The sequence below is a fragment of the Rhipicephalus microplus genome, chromosome 3 (assembly GCF_043290135.1).
Source record: "Rhipicephalus microplus isolate Deutch F79 chromosome 3, USDA_Rmic, whole genome shotgun sequence".
Classification (NCBI taxonomy): domain Eukaryota; kingdom Metazoa; phylum Arthropoda; class Arachnida; order Ixodida; family Ixodidae; genus Rhipicephalus; species Rhipicephalus microplus.
The window spans coordinates 254,460,742-254,477,615 of record NC_134702.1 but is presented as its reverse complement, the minus strand read 5'-3'; the positions used below and the strand labels follow the sequence as shown (position 1 = coordinate 254,477,615).

The 16,874-nt window shown below is 48.3% G+C and overlaps 1 protein-coding gene across 1 annotated transcript in view; it reads left to right on the top strand.

Moving 5' to 3' along the window:
• The window catches only part of nes (lysophosphatidylcholine acyltransferase 3 protein nessy), a 179,714-nt gene that overhangs the window by 25,439 nt on the left and 137,401 nt on the right, over window positions 1-16,874 (top strand). Inside the window, exon 4 of the mRNA XM_037420032.2 lies at window positions 334-427. Coding sequence (XP_037275929.2) covers window positions 334-427 — 94 coding nt within the window. The remainder of the gene's footprint in view (window positions 1-333; window positions 428-16,874) is intronic.

Below are 16,874 nucleotides of genomic sequence, written 5' to 3'. Positions count from 1 at the left end.
CTGCAGGCTCCCTTTTATATGCTGCTGGCTAGTTGTCTCATAAATGCATGCAAGAATTGTATGAATAGTGCTACTGGCATAGCACTATTACTGCCTTTCATTGTTTTCAGTACTCTATAGCAGTCATTGTTTCCAACATGCAACTTGATAAGCGTAGTGACGACTGCAGCAGATAAAAAGTTGTAATAATAAAATGCGTCCAATAAAATTTTCTGCATTACTGCTATGGACAGGTAAACTCTAAAGGACCAAGAAAGTAGCTGGTCACATGTTAGATGGGACACGGTCAGTTGGTTTTCTCGTCTGCAAAGCTGTGCATCTACTGTTATGCAGGGCTACCTGGTTCTGGGCTACTACTACACAGCCACCAAGGACTACGACATTACATGGACCATGCCTCACTGCATCCTCTCGCTACGGCTCATCGGTTAGTCTTAGACTCAACCGGATGGTGTTTAAAATGTATCGGAACACAGTTTGATTTATGCTTTTCCTGTAACGAGGCTGGCCCTGATTTCGCAGTTGTGGAGGTCACGATTAGGCATGTGCAGACATTTAAATGAATGTTACTGAATTCTAATTAGCCTTGGCTCAAATTCAAGTTATTCTAAATTCTGAAGTATTCGAAATTATTAATAGAACCGGACACACCAAAGGTGCCTTCACTGTGGAAGAGGTGTGCCATGCCATGAAAGCGTCTATCTAAAAAGTTCGCACTGCTGCGAAGCTTCATTCAAGGTTCATTGCATGCTTCATCACTTCATCGCATGCACTCCACATCTTACAGGAATGAACGCCTATGGTGTGGGGCTAGCCTGTACCACATTTCATGGGAGTGCACACTACACAACCTTAACCACCATAACATGAACATTGTGAGTGAGCAATTGGAGGCACTTCTTTCCAGCTTCGCCCTAGACAACCAGATCAGGCTCGTCCAAAGAGTCGAGCGGATAGCAAGAGCCAGTGGAATCTGGATCTCTTATCATATGTGTCAATTTAAGTAAACTTTGAGCGAGTACACTTTGCCGCGAGTGTCATTTGCACGAGGTCACACGACACAGAAAGTGTGGTGTCACTCGCTGCAAAGTACACTTGCTGGCAAGTGTGTTTCCCAATTTCTCTTCACAGCGACAAGGTGTGTAGCCTCGGTACCAGTGGCTTGCACAGAAATACACTGTTGCCTAAAGTGGCACCCATACTATTTTTAAGCCATTGTTTTCGTTATAAGGAATACTGCTATGTATTGTTAGGCCACATCCCCCCCCCCCCCCCCCCCCCCCTATGGTCAAACAGCTGTAAACGGACAGTTAACTCTCTGCCTTGCGATTAGCATGTCCTGCTCCTCTTCTGGGCTGCGCACGTGCTGGTCCATTGTCAGAGGACTCGCCCCTGTGGACTTAGTCGTGCTGGCTAGCTCTGTCTGCTACAACCTGCTATATTTCCTACTATAAACTTTGCTACTTATTTTGTTTTACAAAATGCTTGTGTATTTTCCTGCTTCAGAACGAAAAGTTCGACTTCGACTGCTTCGACCAATAATGGTTACGTTGCCATTATTAAAGCAAGTCATGATACAATGAAAAACCTCGGAACTCTCAACCTCGGGCAGTTTGCGGCTATGTCTGCTTGGGGGATGCGGCAGCACATGCTGTGTAGTGGCTGCATCCGTCGTGTTGTTTAGGTACTTCCAGGCACACATGTGTAATTGAGTCGTTCCCTAGTCATTTGCGATGGCCTGAGCTACTGGCGCTTCTTCCGCGAAGACATTGGGGGCCGACAAGGAGACACAGGCGCAGAAATAACATAGAGTATAGACCACTGATAATATAGGTTGTGGGAGTCGTGAATATCTGCACTTTATAAGCAGTACCTCATTATAACCAAAGCAACCTTTTTCAAGGGCTGTCATTGCACAAAATGTGTTGAGCAAGCCGTCTCGTGTGTCCGCGAATCGAAGCATGCGACAAGTGGTACTTACAACCTTCTAAATTTCGGAATGTTAAAAGAAACTTTAATGTCCGAAGAAACGCATTGCCAGGGAAATGAACACGAAGAGAGAGGGGTGGGAGGGGGTTTAACAGGAGAAAGTACTGTATAAACCGGAATATCATCATCATCATCATCAGCCTGACTACGTCCACTGCAGGACAAAGGCCTCTCCCATGTTCCGCCAGTTAACCCGGTCCTGTGCTTGCTGCAGCCAATTTATACCCGCAAACTTCTTAATCTCATCTGCCCACCTAACCTTCTGTCTCCCCCTAACCCGCTTCCCTTCTCTGGGAATCCAGTCAGTTACCCTTAATGACCAGCGGTTATCCTGTCTACGCGCTACATGCCCTGCCCATGTCCATTTCTTCATCTTGATTTCAGCTATGATATCCTTAACCCCCGTTTGTTCCCTAATCCACTCTGCTCTCTTCTTGTCTCTTAAGGTTACACCTACCATTTTTCTTTCCATTGCTCGCTGCGTCGTCCTCAATTTAAGCTGAACCCTCTTTGTAAGTCTCCAGGTTTCTGCTCCGTAGCTAAGTACCGGCAAGATACAGCTGTTATATACCTTCCTCTTGAGAGATAGTGGCAATCTACCTGTCATAATTTGAGAGTGCTTGCCGAATGTGCTCCACCCCATTCTTATTCTTCTAGTTACTTCAATCTCGTGGTTCGGCTTTGCGGTTATTACCTGCCCTAAGTAGACACAGTCTTTTACAACTTCAAGTGCACTATTACCTATCTCAAAGCGCTGCTCCTTGCCGAGGTTGTTGTACATTACTTTCGTTTTCTGCAGATTAATTTTAAGACCCACCTTTCTGCTCTCCTTGTCTAACTCCGTAATCATGAGTTGCAATTCGTCCCTCGAGTTACTCAGCAATGCAATGTCATCGGCGAAGCGCAGGTTACTAAGGTATTCTCCATTGACTCTTATCCCTAACTGCTCCCATTCTAGGCTTCTGAAAACCTCCTGTAAGCACGCGGTAAATAGCATTGGGGAAATTGTGTCCCCCTGCCTTACACCCTTCTTGATTGGTATTCTGTTGCTTTTTTTATGAAGCACTATGGTAGCAGTTGATCCCCTGTAGATTTCTTCCAGAATGTTTATATATACTTCATCTACGCCCTGATTCCGCAGTGTTTGCATGACAGCTGATATTTCTACTGAATCAAACGCCTTTTCGTAATCTATGAAGGCTATGTATAGTGGTTGGTTATACTCTGAGCATTTCTCTATTACCTGATTGATAGTATGAATGTGGTCAATTGTTGAGTAGCCTGTTCGAAATCCTGCTTGTTCCTTTGGTTGATTGAATTCTAATGTTTTCTTTACTCTGTTAGCAATTACCTTTGTAAATAGCTTGTATACTACAGAGAGCAAGCTGATCGGCCTATAATTCTTCAAGTCCTTGTCATCTCCTTTCTTATGTATTAAGATGATGTTAGCGTTCTTCCAAGACTCTGGTACTCTTCCCGTCAGGAGACACCTCGTAAACAGGGTGGCTAGTTTTTCTAACACAATCTGTCCTCCATCTGTCAGCAAATCTGATGTTACCTGATCCTCACCAGCAGCTTTGCCCCTTTGCATGCTCTCCAAAGCTTTTCTGACTTCTTCTATCATTACTGGTGGGGTGTAATCTGGGTTACTGCTAGTTCTTATAGTATTAAGGTCGTGGTTGTCTCGGCTACTGTACAGATCTCTGTAAAACTCCTCCGCTATTTTAACTATCCTATCCATATTGGTGGTTATTTTGCCTTCTTTGTCCCTTAGTGCATACATCCGACTTTTGCCTATCCCAAGTTTCCTCTTCAATGCTTTGACACTTCCCCCGTTTTTCAGAGCGTGTTCAATTCTCTCCATGTTATACCTTCTTACATCGCATACCTTACGTCTATCAATCAACTTCGAAAGCTCTGCCAGTTCTATTTTGTCTGTTGTGCTTGACACTTTCATGATTTGACGCTTCTTAATTGGGTTCTTCGTTTCTTGGGAAAGCTTGCCAGTGTCCTGTCTAACTACCCGGCCTCCAACTTCCTCTGCACACTCCGTAATGATACTCGTCAGATTATCATTCATTGTATCTACGCTAAGGTTGGTTTCCTCACTAAGAGCCGAGTACCTGTTCTGCAGCGACACTCTGAATTCCTGTACTTTCCCTCTCAGTGCTAGCTGATTGATTGGCTTCTTGCGTATCAGTTTCTGTCGTTCCTTCTTCAAGTCTAGGCGAATTCGAGACCGTATCATTCTATGGTCACTGCATCCTTCCTTGACAATCACTTCCACATCCTTAACGATTCCAGGGTGTGCACTCATTATAAAGTCTATTTCGTTCTTATTTTCGCCATTAAGGCTCCTCCATGTCCACTTGCGGTTTTCTCGTTTTCGGTAGAAGGTATTCAAAATCCGTAAATTATTGCGTTCTGCGAATTCTACTAGTAGCTCTCCTCTGGCGTTTCTAGTACCGATGCCATAATCTCCTACTGCCTGGTCTCCAGCCTGCTTCTTCCCTACCTTTGCATTAAAGTCGCCCATCACTATAGTATACTGTGTTTTTACCTTACTCATTGCCGATTCCACGTCTTGATAGAAGCTTTCAACTGAAGCGTCATCATGGCTGGATGTAGGCGCGTAAGCCTGTACTACCTTCATTTTGTATCTTTTATTCAGTTTAATTACGATACCTGCCACCCTTTCATTAATGCTATAGTATTCCTCTATGTTGCCAGCTATGTTTCTGTGAATTAGGAACCCCACTCCCAGTTCTCTTCTGTCTGCCAAGTCCCTGTAGCAAAGGACGTGCCCATTCTGTAGCACCGTATAGGCCTCAGCTGTCCTCCTAACCTCATTGAGCCCTATTATATCCCATTTAACACCCTCTAGCTCCTCGAATAGTACAGCTAGACTTCCCTCACTAGATAAGGTTCTAGCGTTAAACGTTGCCAAGTTCAGGTTCCAATGGCGGCCTGTCCGGACCCAGAGATTCTCAGCACCCTCTGCTGCGTTGCAGATCTGACCGCCGCCGTGGTCAGTTGCTTCGCAGCTGCTGGGGACTGAGGGCCGTGAGTTATTTGACGTAAGCATGTGGGAGGTAGTGGCCAGATACTGCACCAGGGTGGCCAATCCTTCTCTGGTGAGGGAGTGCGTTCTCGGCGGTGTTTGCCGGTGAGGCCGCACCCCAGGCCTCCTAATGCAGTTCCATCAACACGCGGATTTTTTTTTTTTTTTATCCGGTTGGGAACTGGGCGGTACCGGGATTTGAACCACGGACCTCTTGCATGCGAGGCATGCGAGGCATGCGAGGCCAAGAAAAAGACCCTGCCAACATTCGTTCCCAAAAGAAGTATGGATGGACTAGCTGCACCTGAGGAAACTCCAGGTGTGGCCACGTCTAGTGGCCAAAGCGTTACAGTGAAAGCCCGTTTGTCTACTGAAAACCCTCTTAAGGAATGTAGCAAGTCTGGTTGTTCAGATGTGCCTGCAAAAGATTTACCAACTGCAAAGAAGGTTAAAAGTGTAACAGATGCAAAAGCCAATCGAGAAGCCAAGAAGAAGACCCTGCCAACATCCGTTCCCAAATAGGGCATTACGAAGGAACAAAGCTATGGAAAGTAAACAAACAAATCACATTTCCTAAAAGATTTCCAGCGGATGCGAGTTATAGTGGTCATAAACAAAACGGCTTTAATACATCTTCTTCAAGCGTGTAATATCCGTATCTGCGACGTCCTCTATAAAGATCTTTGCGTGTCAAAAATGAACGTTTTAATACTTATTTTGAAGTATGCCATGTGTATACGTATAACATGTTTGCTTTTTTTCGGTCTCTTACTTTCGTCCGTTCTTTTGTTATGACAGCGTGCTTCCGATTCTCGTTTACGACCGCCTGCGTTCGTCTTCTGTGACGCGAGATCTTGATAGGTTTAAGGGCTACGCCATGGTTTTTCGATGGCGATGCGGCGCTATCATTCATCACACCAGATTAATCGATCACAAAGCGGGCGGGTACCCGTGCAAGATACGAATTGTTGCATTCGCATTTCAAAAGCGGTGTTCTTTAGCTTTTTGGATATTTGTGTGCGTTTTCTTTTTAACTTCAATGCCGACGATTCAAAACGCATCGAGTTTTGCTGCGCGAATAGGAATAAAGTAGGAGAGAAAGAGAGAGAGAGAGAAATAGCGAAAATAGAGGGGAAACGCAGGGAAGCACGTCCGTAGTCAGATGAGGGGCGCAGTTTGGATTGAGGGGTCCTACCAGCGACAAATGATAAACATATATAGGTGTTATTCAAGGCTGTCCGCAAGTGCGAAAAAATATCCCATGGCCACGGGCCTGCATGGAAGTCAACCATAATTGTTCTACACTAGAGGGAAAGGGGAAAAGAAAAACAAGATAAGAGTTCGCGCGCGAAAACAAATAACCAATTACAACGGCACAAAGAAGATAACAGTAACGCCAGTTAGAGAAGACGCAAAAAAAGCACCCTTACTGATTACAAAAACGCGCAATGCAGTGATCCAACTTGAACGAGAAAGGCATCTTGTGCGTTGCCTTTAAGGAATATAAGTCGAGATATTTTCAATAAAATATTAACCAAAAGTCGCCCCTCGTCTTGTATAGCGGTGTCTAGCCGAAAGTGCACTGCTGTCTGGCAACACGTCCCCTGCATCCATGTGCTTGAGAAGCCGGACGCGGCCTAACCGCATCCAAATCCAAACGCAGGCTGTTTTTTTCCTTTCTGTCTGTTTTCTTTGTGTTCGTGATTTGCTTATGATCTATTCAGAGTTTTCGCTCCGCCTGAAATCGCGCTGCATTTTTAGTGGTATTTTTTTTCGTTCAATCAATATGAGTAGCAGTACGAGGAGGCAGTACTCAGCTGCGTTTTAACTAAATGTTGTTGAGTTCGCAGAAGCGAATGGGAATATGGCTGCTCAGTGCCGCTTTGGTGTATCGGAAAAAAAGCGTGCGCTATTGAGGGTGCAGAAAGAGAAGCTGCAGATGTGCAATTTTCGAAAAATGTCGTTTCGTGGACGAAGTGCCGTTCATCCGCAGCTGGAGGATAAGCTAGCGCACTTTGTACGGAAAGTTTGTGTGCACTCGCTGTCAGTGACCGTGGATACCATTCGCAAGAAAGCCGTGGAGCTCGCTCGAGAAGCTAGGCTCACGAGAGAAGAGTTTCAGTCACCAAACTCTTGGGTGCGTCGATTTATGTGATGCAAAGGCTTTTCTCTTTAGCGGCACACATCAATCTGTCAGAAGTTGCCCGAGGAGTTCGAGGACAAGCTTATAACTTTCAGCGCTTCGTGAACCGGCTTTGGGAGCAGAACGACTACATGATGGAGCACATTGGCAACGCCGATGAGACCCCCGTGTGGTTTGACATGTCTTCGTCGACCACGATCACGCAGCGCGGCGCCAAGGATGTGAAGCTGTTGTCCACTGGCAACGAGCACTCGCGCTGCACCGTCATGCTGGCATGCACGGCAGATGGTAGAAAGCTTCCGCCCTTCATAATTTTTAAACGCAAGATAATGTCGAAGGAAGTGTTCCCGCCTGGTCTTGTCGTTCGCGTCAACAAAAATGGATACGTGGACGAGGCCATGTTGCTCGAATGGATAAGAGTAGTGTGGAACCATCGAGCAAGTGCATTGCTGAGTCTTCGCAGCATGCTGGTGTTGGATACTGTAGCATAGCCATGGTGTGCGCATAGCAGCGCCGGACCAGCACTGTGTCAACGTAGTCAGCAGAATAAAAAGAACGTTTATTCAAAAGTGTATAACGTATTTATAGGCAGCGTAGTGTTAGCCAGATAACGATGCGCACGTGATAGTAGCAAAAGTCCGATGTGGTGCAGGCGGCCAGCTGAGGCGTCAACAGGTGCGCGCGCACACACACACAGAAACTGCGAAGACACAACATTCCTTCCCCCTTAGAATTGAAAGCGTTGTACTGTCTTGCGTTCTCTTGTTGAACGCCTGAGGGCTTGTTGGGCGATACCGGTACTCATCGGGACGGCCATGATTTTCGGTGATGCACGTTGTGCAGAACCAGCATCATTAGGGATGAGCTGAGAAGACATGCCTGCATTCGAGCTTACCGCTTCCGTAGGCGATGGTTCCGTTGCTTGGTCTGACTCGCTGGGACTTGTGGCAGTTGTTACTGGTGGCGAGTCCTGGCGCGGGCGAAGTTGATCAACATGCCGCTGGACGACCCCGTCCGGAGTGTTCACGGTCACCATTCTCGCTCCAGACGTCGCCTTCACATTGCCAGGCGTCCATTTGCTCCCCACACCATAATTGCGGGCGTATACGTCACTTCCTGGTAGCGGCAGCCAGTCCTCTTGGTCTTCTTTTGATCCTGTAAGGGCTGGAGGAAAACATGTGTCCAGCCGTGAGCGTATTTGGTAACCCAAGAGCAACTCTGCTGGGGATTTACCGCACTTTTGTGGCGTCCTCCAATAGTTAAACAGCAAGCGTATCAGATTCTCCTCTAGCTTTCCTCTCCTCATTTTTCGAAAGCCATCTTTTATAGTACGCACTGCCCTTTCCGCTGCACCATTAGACTGGGGGTGGTAGGGCGCACATCAGAGGTGCACTATGTTGTTGTTTGCTACGAATTCCTCAAAATCATGGCTGGAAAACTGAGTCCCGTTGTCGGACACGATTGTGCGTGGTACCCCAAATCTGCTGAAAATGGCACGTAAGCAGTTAATGGTGGTTTCCGTTGAAGCATGTGACAGAGGTACGGCTTCAAGCCATTTCGTGTGGGCGTCAACTATGACGAGTATCATTTTTCCACTGAACGGCCCCGCGTAGTCAATGTGAATGCGGGACCACCTTTCGCCGGTTTCCGGCCACTTGACAACGGGCGCCGCGGTTGGCATCGGCAAATTTTGAACACAGTTCTGGCACTGAGTAGACACCTCTTCAATATTTCTGTCTAGGCCTGGCCACCAAAACAAAGAGCGCGCGACAGATTTCGTTGCCGGCGAACCCTGGTGAGTCTCATGTAAAAGCTGCAGCACTTGCACTCTTGCTTCGGCTGGTATTATGACCCTATTGCCTCAATAAACAAGGTCATGTGCAACGGATAGCTCTAGCTTACGGTCAAAAAATGGCAGTATGTCCCTTGCCAGCCCGTTGGCGTGTCTGGGCCACCCATGTAATATGTACCGTTTGACTTCTGCCAGGACAGGATCCGAAGCGGTGAAAGCCTTCAGCTCACGCGTTGTCACGACACCGTTGTTCAGCTGGTTTAGCGAGAGTACATATTCGAGTGGCTCACCGTCTTCGTCAGTTTCCGTAGTTTGCAGCGGCAGGCGGCCTAAGGCATCAGCATTCAGCATCTGTCGTCCTGGGGCGTACTGCAGCTGGTACCGGTAGGCCCCCAACTGAAGCGCCCAACGTTGGATCCGGGCAGCGGCCATTGTGGGCGTCTGCCTGTCTGACCTCAACAGGCTCAGCAACGGTTGGTGGTCAGTCACCAAGGTGAATTTTCGACCTAGAAGGTAGTCGCGGAATTTAGTTACGCCAAATACCAGTGCCAGTGCCTCTCGCTCGAGCTGTGAATAGTTGCGCTCCGCCTGTGTTAACGTACGCGAGCGAAAGCCAATCGGCCTGTGGACGTTTCCTATCGTGTGAAACAAGACCGCGCCCACTTCGTATGGCGACGCGTCGCACTCAAGTTTTAGTTCCTTCGAAGGGTCGAAATGGACGAGAACCTTGGCTGTTTTGAGGCTTTGCTTAGCAACCTTAAACGCAAGCTCTTGAGGCTGTTCCCAGTGCCAGCGCGCATTGTTTTCCAGCAGCTGATACAAAGGAAAAAGTGTGGTCGACATGTTAGGCAGAAACCTCGCGTAGAACGTGATCATTCCCAAAAAAGACCGCAGTTCGCTGACATTACGGGGGCTCTGCGCCTGCATGGTAGCATCGAGGTTTTTCTCTGTCGGATGAAGCCCATCGCGATTGATGCGATGCCCGAGATAGGTAACTGCTGGGCTGCGCAGCTTGCACTTATCGTGTCTCAACTTTACGCCTCTCTCTCGAAACCGCTCCAAAACGTTTTTCAGCCTTTCACCACTGTCGCTTGATTTTTCAGAAATGAGCACGTCGTCAAGGTAAGCTTGTGCACCCACCAGACCAGCTAGAACCTCATCCATTTTTCTTTGGAATATCGCGGGTGCAGAGGCTATTCCGAAAGGCAGTCGGTTGTAGCAAAAAAGCCCTTTTGGTATGTTAATGACGCAAATTTTCTTTGCCGACTCATCCAGTGCCACTTGATTGTGTGCGTCCCGTAAATCCAGTGTGCTGAAACAATCCCCATCGTGTAGTTGCGCAAACATATCTTCAATGATAGGCAAGGGATATTGTTCAGTGGCGCATGCGGGATTCACTGTGGCCTTGAAATCACCGCAGATTCTCACTGCGCCGTCTTTCTTAAGAACTACGACTATAGGTGACGCCCATTCCGAGTGTGCCACCGGTGATAACACGCCTAAGGACACTAACCGATCAAGTTCAAGTGACACGCGGTCGCGTAGCGCATATGGAATGGGTCTGGACTTACAGAACTTAGGTACGGCGCCTTCTTTTAGGTGCAGACTGACCGGAGGGCCTGTGATGAGCCCCAGTTCTTCGGAAAACACGTCGTTGAAGTCGTTGAATATGCTATTCACACTGGACTTGCCCGTTTGTTCTGTGGGCTCAGAGTCTCCTGCAACGCGAACCACCGGAGCACCAGCGGCGTTCAGCAGCTGAATTAAATCTCGACCACAGAGGCTTGGTCCCGCACAGTCTAACACTGTCAGCTCACTCTCCGCCGTCACTCCCTTATGAGAAACACTGAGCGCAAGCTCCCCAAGCACTGGCAGTCGTCCTGTGTAGCAGGATAATTTCACACTGGATGGTCTCAGTTTCGGCCATTGGTCGCGGTGCTTCTCGTACAGTTGACGTGGGATAACACAAACGGGCGACCCAGTATCAACTTCCATGGTAAGCTGCACACCACACCAAGAGAACGTTTGGCGAATTGGTGGCACCAGACAACTCTTCCGTTCCGAGGCCAAGGCCCAGATGTGCGCTGCTTCATGTTCGTCGTCTGTCGAACCTTCCGTCCCCGTGAGAATGTTGGTTTGTGCCCTGCTTGCTGTTCCTTGCTCGTGAGGACCGCGGCTTCGGCATTTCCTCGCAAGGTGACCGCAACCTCCACAGCGATAACAGCGAGCGTTAGACCAGGTGCAACCGCTCTCATTGTGCTTTGCACTACCGCACCTTGAGCATTCTTGACGTGTAGCCCTCCGTCTCTCGTCTTGCGGTGTTTTCTGCTGATACGCTTGTACTTTTAACACTGGTGTCAATCCAGATCCGTTCATGTTTTTCACGCCACTATCTGCAGCTTCAGCTGAAAGGACCATCGCTTCAGCGTCTTCTAATGTTAATTCCTGCTTCGCAAGTAGCTGCTTCTGTAGTGCACTTGACCGGACACCACACACAATGCGATCTCGTAGCATGCGATTTAATGCACTGCCAAAATCGCTATTATCAGCTATTCGGCGAATGTCGACCAGGAATTCATTAATGGGCTCACCCTCCGCTTGACACCGACTGAAAAACTTGTAACTTTCTGTGATTTCGTGTCGCTTGGGGTCGTAGTGCTCACTCAACACTGCCACGACTTCTTCATAAGTCTGCGCATTCGGCTTGCGTGGAGCCACCTTCCCTGCCAGCACTTGTATCGTGTGCGTGCTTAAGGCAGCAACCAGCAATGCTCTTTTCTTAGTCGAGTCTTCAATGGCATTCGCTTCAAAGTATGCTTCGACTTTGATAAGGTATGGCGTCCACTTAACTTTGCTCTCTTCGAAGTTCGGAAGCTAGTGGTGAGCCATGATCGCCTTGGTTGCTCGATATTTCGTAGTGTCAGGTTCAGGGTCGTCTTTCACTGCATGGGTGGTGAACACCCTCGTCGCCACTGTAGCATAGCCATGGTGTGCGCATAGCAGTGCCGGACCAGCAATGTGTCAACGTAGTCAGCAGAATGAAAAGAATGTTTATTCAAAAGTGTATAACGTATTTATAGGGAGCGTAGTGTTAGCCAGATAACGATGCGCACGTGGTAGTAGCAAAAGTCCGATGTGGTGCAGGCGGCCAGCTGAGGCGTCAACAGGTGCGCGCGCGCACACACACACAGAAACCGCGAAGACACAACAGATACGTTTCGTGGTCACTTAACCGACGCTGTGAAACGCGCACTCGGCGATAAGAAAACGGACCTCGCCGTGATACCAGGTGGTATGACGTCCACCCTCCAGCCGCTCGACGTTGCGCTGAACAAGCTGTTCAAGGACCGAGTGCGGCTGGAGTACCAAGAGTGAATGTCCGGCGACAACCCAGACGCCGACGGGCCGCTTACAGAGGCCTCTGCTGGTAACTGTTTGTGGCTGGGTGCTTTCCGCCTGGCGTTCCTTGCCAGATGCCATGGTGGGAAAGGCTTCCAAGAAATGTTGCTTCAGCAACTCGCTGGATGGCACGGAGGGCAATGCACTGTGGGAGGCGGCCAGCGACAAACTCTCGTCTTCGGAAGACAGTGGGGCTTCGTCGGACTAATAAGATCCAGTTGCGATGGTGGTTGAGGGAGGGAGCTCCGACGATCGGGGTGTGGTGCGCCCAATTCGCGAATAAATGTGGTTCGGCAGTTTTGGGTTGTTTTCCCTTTTTTTTTCTTTTTCGGTAACCTGAACTTGGGGGGTCGACCTATATTCCCACTCGACCTATAGTCCGGTTCATACAGTACCATCACGGAAATTTGCCGACTGTTTCTCAGACCGCCTCGATTACGCGCATTACACTGAATATCAAATTACATCTGGAATTTCACACTCTGAAAGACACCTATAATTGGTTTTTGCGGGCGTGGATCCAATTTCAAGACGTCGTCATTGAATTACGAACCACTACATCTGACACCCTGGTTTTCATTAACAAAATGTATTCCATCCCGTCAATTACAGCCACCGTAAAGAGTTTATTTCTGTACTAAAGCGCAGTTTAGCATGCGACCGCTACCTAAACGCAACCAATGCCGATTAGTTGAAGCATGTCGTTCGGTATGTTGTTGAGGAAAGTTTCTGCAAGACAACAAGATTGGTTTTGAAAAAATCACACTCAGGCACTCAATCAAGAACACCATGCGTGACACGAAGTTCACATTCGCAGCCGGCAGATCAACGAAAACCCGCCAAGCTTACGTGAGACTGCGCACTGGCAGCAAAAGTAAAAGCTCGCGTCATGAAGTCGTTGAATGTTTTAAATTTAAAGATGAGGTAGCCAATACGGTATCTGTAGCAGTAATACAGTAAAAGCTCGTTAATTCGGATTTCACGGGACCGGAAAAACTGTCCGAATCAACCGAATGCCGAATTAACGAATGAACAGGGAAAACAACATTTAAAATCAAGCTGCAGAAGCATACCTTAATTTGTTGAAGTATTTTGTAATTGTTGTCTGCGTTTTCGCGCAGATTCCGGCTGACATCACAATTTTTCTTAACTGTTTCAAATGGCCAACAGCACGCAAGCTGTCGGGAGTGTTCAGACAAGCGTCCTCTAATATTAACAGCGCCTCCGAGACTTCCTGTGAGGTGTGATGAGGTCGCGGCTGTATCTCCTCGCATGATTCATCGTCGGAATCGTGGTCTTCATGGGCGCCCGTGACATCATTAATAATCTCTTGATCGGTCAGGAGACCACTCGTGGCGACACTATGATCAATCGCGATGTAGTCCTGAAAGGTCACATCTGTGGGAAGGACAGCATCGAAAGTCGGGCAGTCATCGTCGGTGGACTCGGTCGGTGGACTCTGCCGCTTTTTCGGCGTTGCCATCACTGTAGCGCACGATGGTGGTGGCATGCGAATACGGTCACAATGGAAGAAAAAGAGAACTCCACAAGAAGAGATGGTTCCGACACGACAACACAAGGGAAAATGGCGTCGGAGGCGCTGAGTGGAGAAGAAAGAAGAGGCCGACGTTCGGTGACGCTGCGATCGCTCCCACTAGTTGATGATGATGGCGATGCCACTCAGGTTTCGGTTTCACTCCAGGGGTGCCAGCGCTGCTTTATCACACTTTTGTGTAGCAGCAGCCGTCAGCATTTGTCCGAATTAAGTGGTGCGGAGCCGAATTTTGACGAAATAACGAAGGTTTGGTCCCATAGATTAACGTGCATTTTGACCGGGACCAATAGAGCCATCCGAATTATCCGAATTTCCGAATCAACGGGTGTCGAATTAACGAGCTTTTACTGTAATAACGAGCTCCCATCATAAAGCCGCTAAATGTTTTAAATTTACGGACGGGGTAGCCAATACGATATCTGTAGGAAGCATGATAATGAGCTAACATCATAAAGCTGCTAAATGTTTTAAATTTACGGACGAGGTAGCCCTCTGCGATATCTGTAGGAAGGACGACAACGAGCTCTTGTCATAAAGCCACCAAATGTTTAAATTTTCGGACAAGGTAGCCAGTGCGATATTTGTAGGAAGCACGATAACGAGCTCGCGTCATAAAGCTGATAAATGTTTTAAGTTTACTGACCAGGTAGTCAATGCGATATATGAGGGAAGCACGATAATGAGCTCGCGTCATAAATCCATTAAATGTTTTAAATATATGGACGATCTAGCCAAAGCAATATCTGTAGGAAGCACGATAACGAGCTCGCTTGATAAATCCGTTAAATGTTTTAAATTTATAGATGGTCTAGCCAAAGCGATATCTGTAGGAAGCATGATAACGAGCATCATAAATTCGTTAAATGTTTTAAATTTATGGACAATCTAGCCAAAGCGATATCTGTAAAAAGCATGATAACGAGCTCACGTCATAAAGCCATTAAATGTTTTAAATTTACGGACCAGATAGCCAAGGCAATATCTGTAGAAGGAGCTTGCGTCATAAAGTGGTTAAATGTTTTAAATTTACGGATGAGGTAGCCAAGGCGATATCTGCAGGAAGCACGATAACGAGCTCGCGTCATATAGCCGTTAAGTGCTTTTTAGATTTACGGACGAAATAGCCGATGCGATATTGAACGAAACAACGAACTAGAAGAAGACGAACCGTTGTTTGAAGACAGTCAGACACCCCTAGAGGCTGTTGAATCCATTGACACAAGAGCTGCCATTGCGGAAAAACACCTGACACTTGTCGCAAAGCCACCTCCCCGGTCTTTCCAAGCTTATAGACTGGGAAATCACCAAACGTTTCCTGGATCGAGAGCACATGGGGTCTGCTCTTGAATCCTACCTCGTTGAGGAAGCACGATAAGGAGCTCGCGTCATAAAGCTGTTAAATGTTTAAAATTTATAGCAGAGGTAACCAAGGCTATATATTGTGACGGGGCAAGGTCTTGGCTTACAGGACAGCGTCCACCGAGAATCGGCAGCAGAACAAGATGTCCGAGTTGCCTCTCGAGCAAGCGCCTAACGCACAGGCGTCTTCTTCATCTTCGCTAAGTGCCACGCTTGCTCCTGTCGATGATGCACCGTAACATCACTCCCCTGCGGCGGAAGCGCCGTCACGGCGCTTAGTACGGCGGCGACGAACGAGGAGGGTGGTACGGTTTCAGTCTGGAAACGTGTACAACGTCTGTCTGGAGTGAGGTGGTCGAAAAGGCATTGTTTAGGGGTGCGATCTCGTAGCTCACGTCACTAAGTTGTCGTAACACTTTGTAGGGGCCATGGTAGTGTGATAGTAGCTTCTCTGATAAGCCGACTTGGCGGTTTGGTGTCCAGAGAAGTACCAGAGACCCCGGCGAGAAGTGCACGCTTTGGTGGCGACTGTCATAGCGGTCTTTTTGCTGCGCTTGCGACAAGTGCAGCTGATCACGGGCAAGCTGACGGGCTGCATGGGCTCGAGAAACGACATCGCTGGCGTACTCAGTAGACAAGCGGGCAGCCGAAGGAAGGAGAGTGTCAAATGGTAATGCTGGATGTCGGCCAAATAGCAAATAAAACGGCGAATAACTAGCTGTGTCGTGCCGTGAAGAATTGTACGCGAACGTGACAAAGGGGAGTGCTTTGTCCCAGTCACGGTGATCTGGCGAAACGTACATTGACAGCATTTGCGTCAGCGTTCGGTTCAGACGCTCGGTCAATCCATTTGTCTGTGGATGATAAGCGGTGGTAAGCTTGTGCTCAGTGGAGCAGGCGCGGAGAATGTCATCCACAACACGTGAAAGAAAGTACCTTCCTCGATCAGTAAGCAGCTGCCGCGGAGCGCCGTGATGAAGAATGACTTCATACAGGAGAAAGTCAGCGACGTCAGTGGAACAGCTTGTCGGCAGTGCTTTAGTGATGGCAAAGCGTGTGGCGTAGTCTGTGGCGACTGCAACCCATTTATTTCCGGAGGTGGACGTAGGAAACGGGCCCAACAGGTCAAGGCCAACACGGAAGAATGGTTCCGTCGGTATGTCAATGGGCTGTAGGAGGCCAGACGGTAGCACAGAGGGGCGCTTGCGGCGTTGGCAGCGGTCGCAAGCAGTGACGTAGCGAACCACAGAACGATACAGTCCGGGCCAGAAAAAGCGACGTCGCACACGATCGTAGGTACGAGAGACGCCTAGGTGACCGGCTGTAGGTACGTCATGTAGTTGTTCGAGAACGCTGGTACGCAGGTGATGGGGAAGCACGAGTAGTAATTCCGGGCCATCAGCGTTGAAGCTGCGACGGTAAAGAATGTTGTCGTGCAGTTAGAACAGGCGAACGGAAGGGTCTGTTGGAGCAGAGGTCAGACGCTCGATAATGGAGAGTAACGACGGGTCACGTCGTTGTTCGGTGGAGATATGACCCAAAGCGTGGATGGAGAGAACGCAGGGGTCTGAATCAA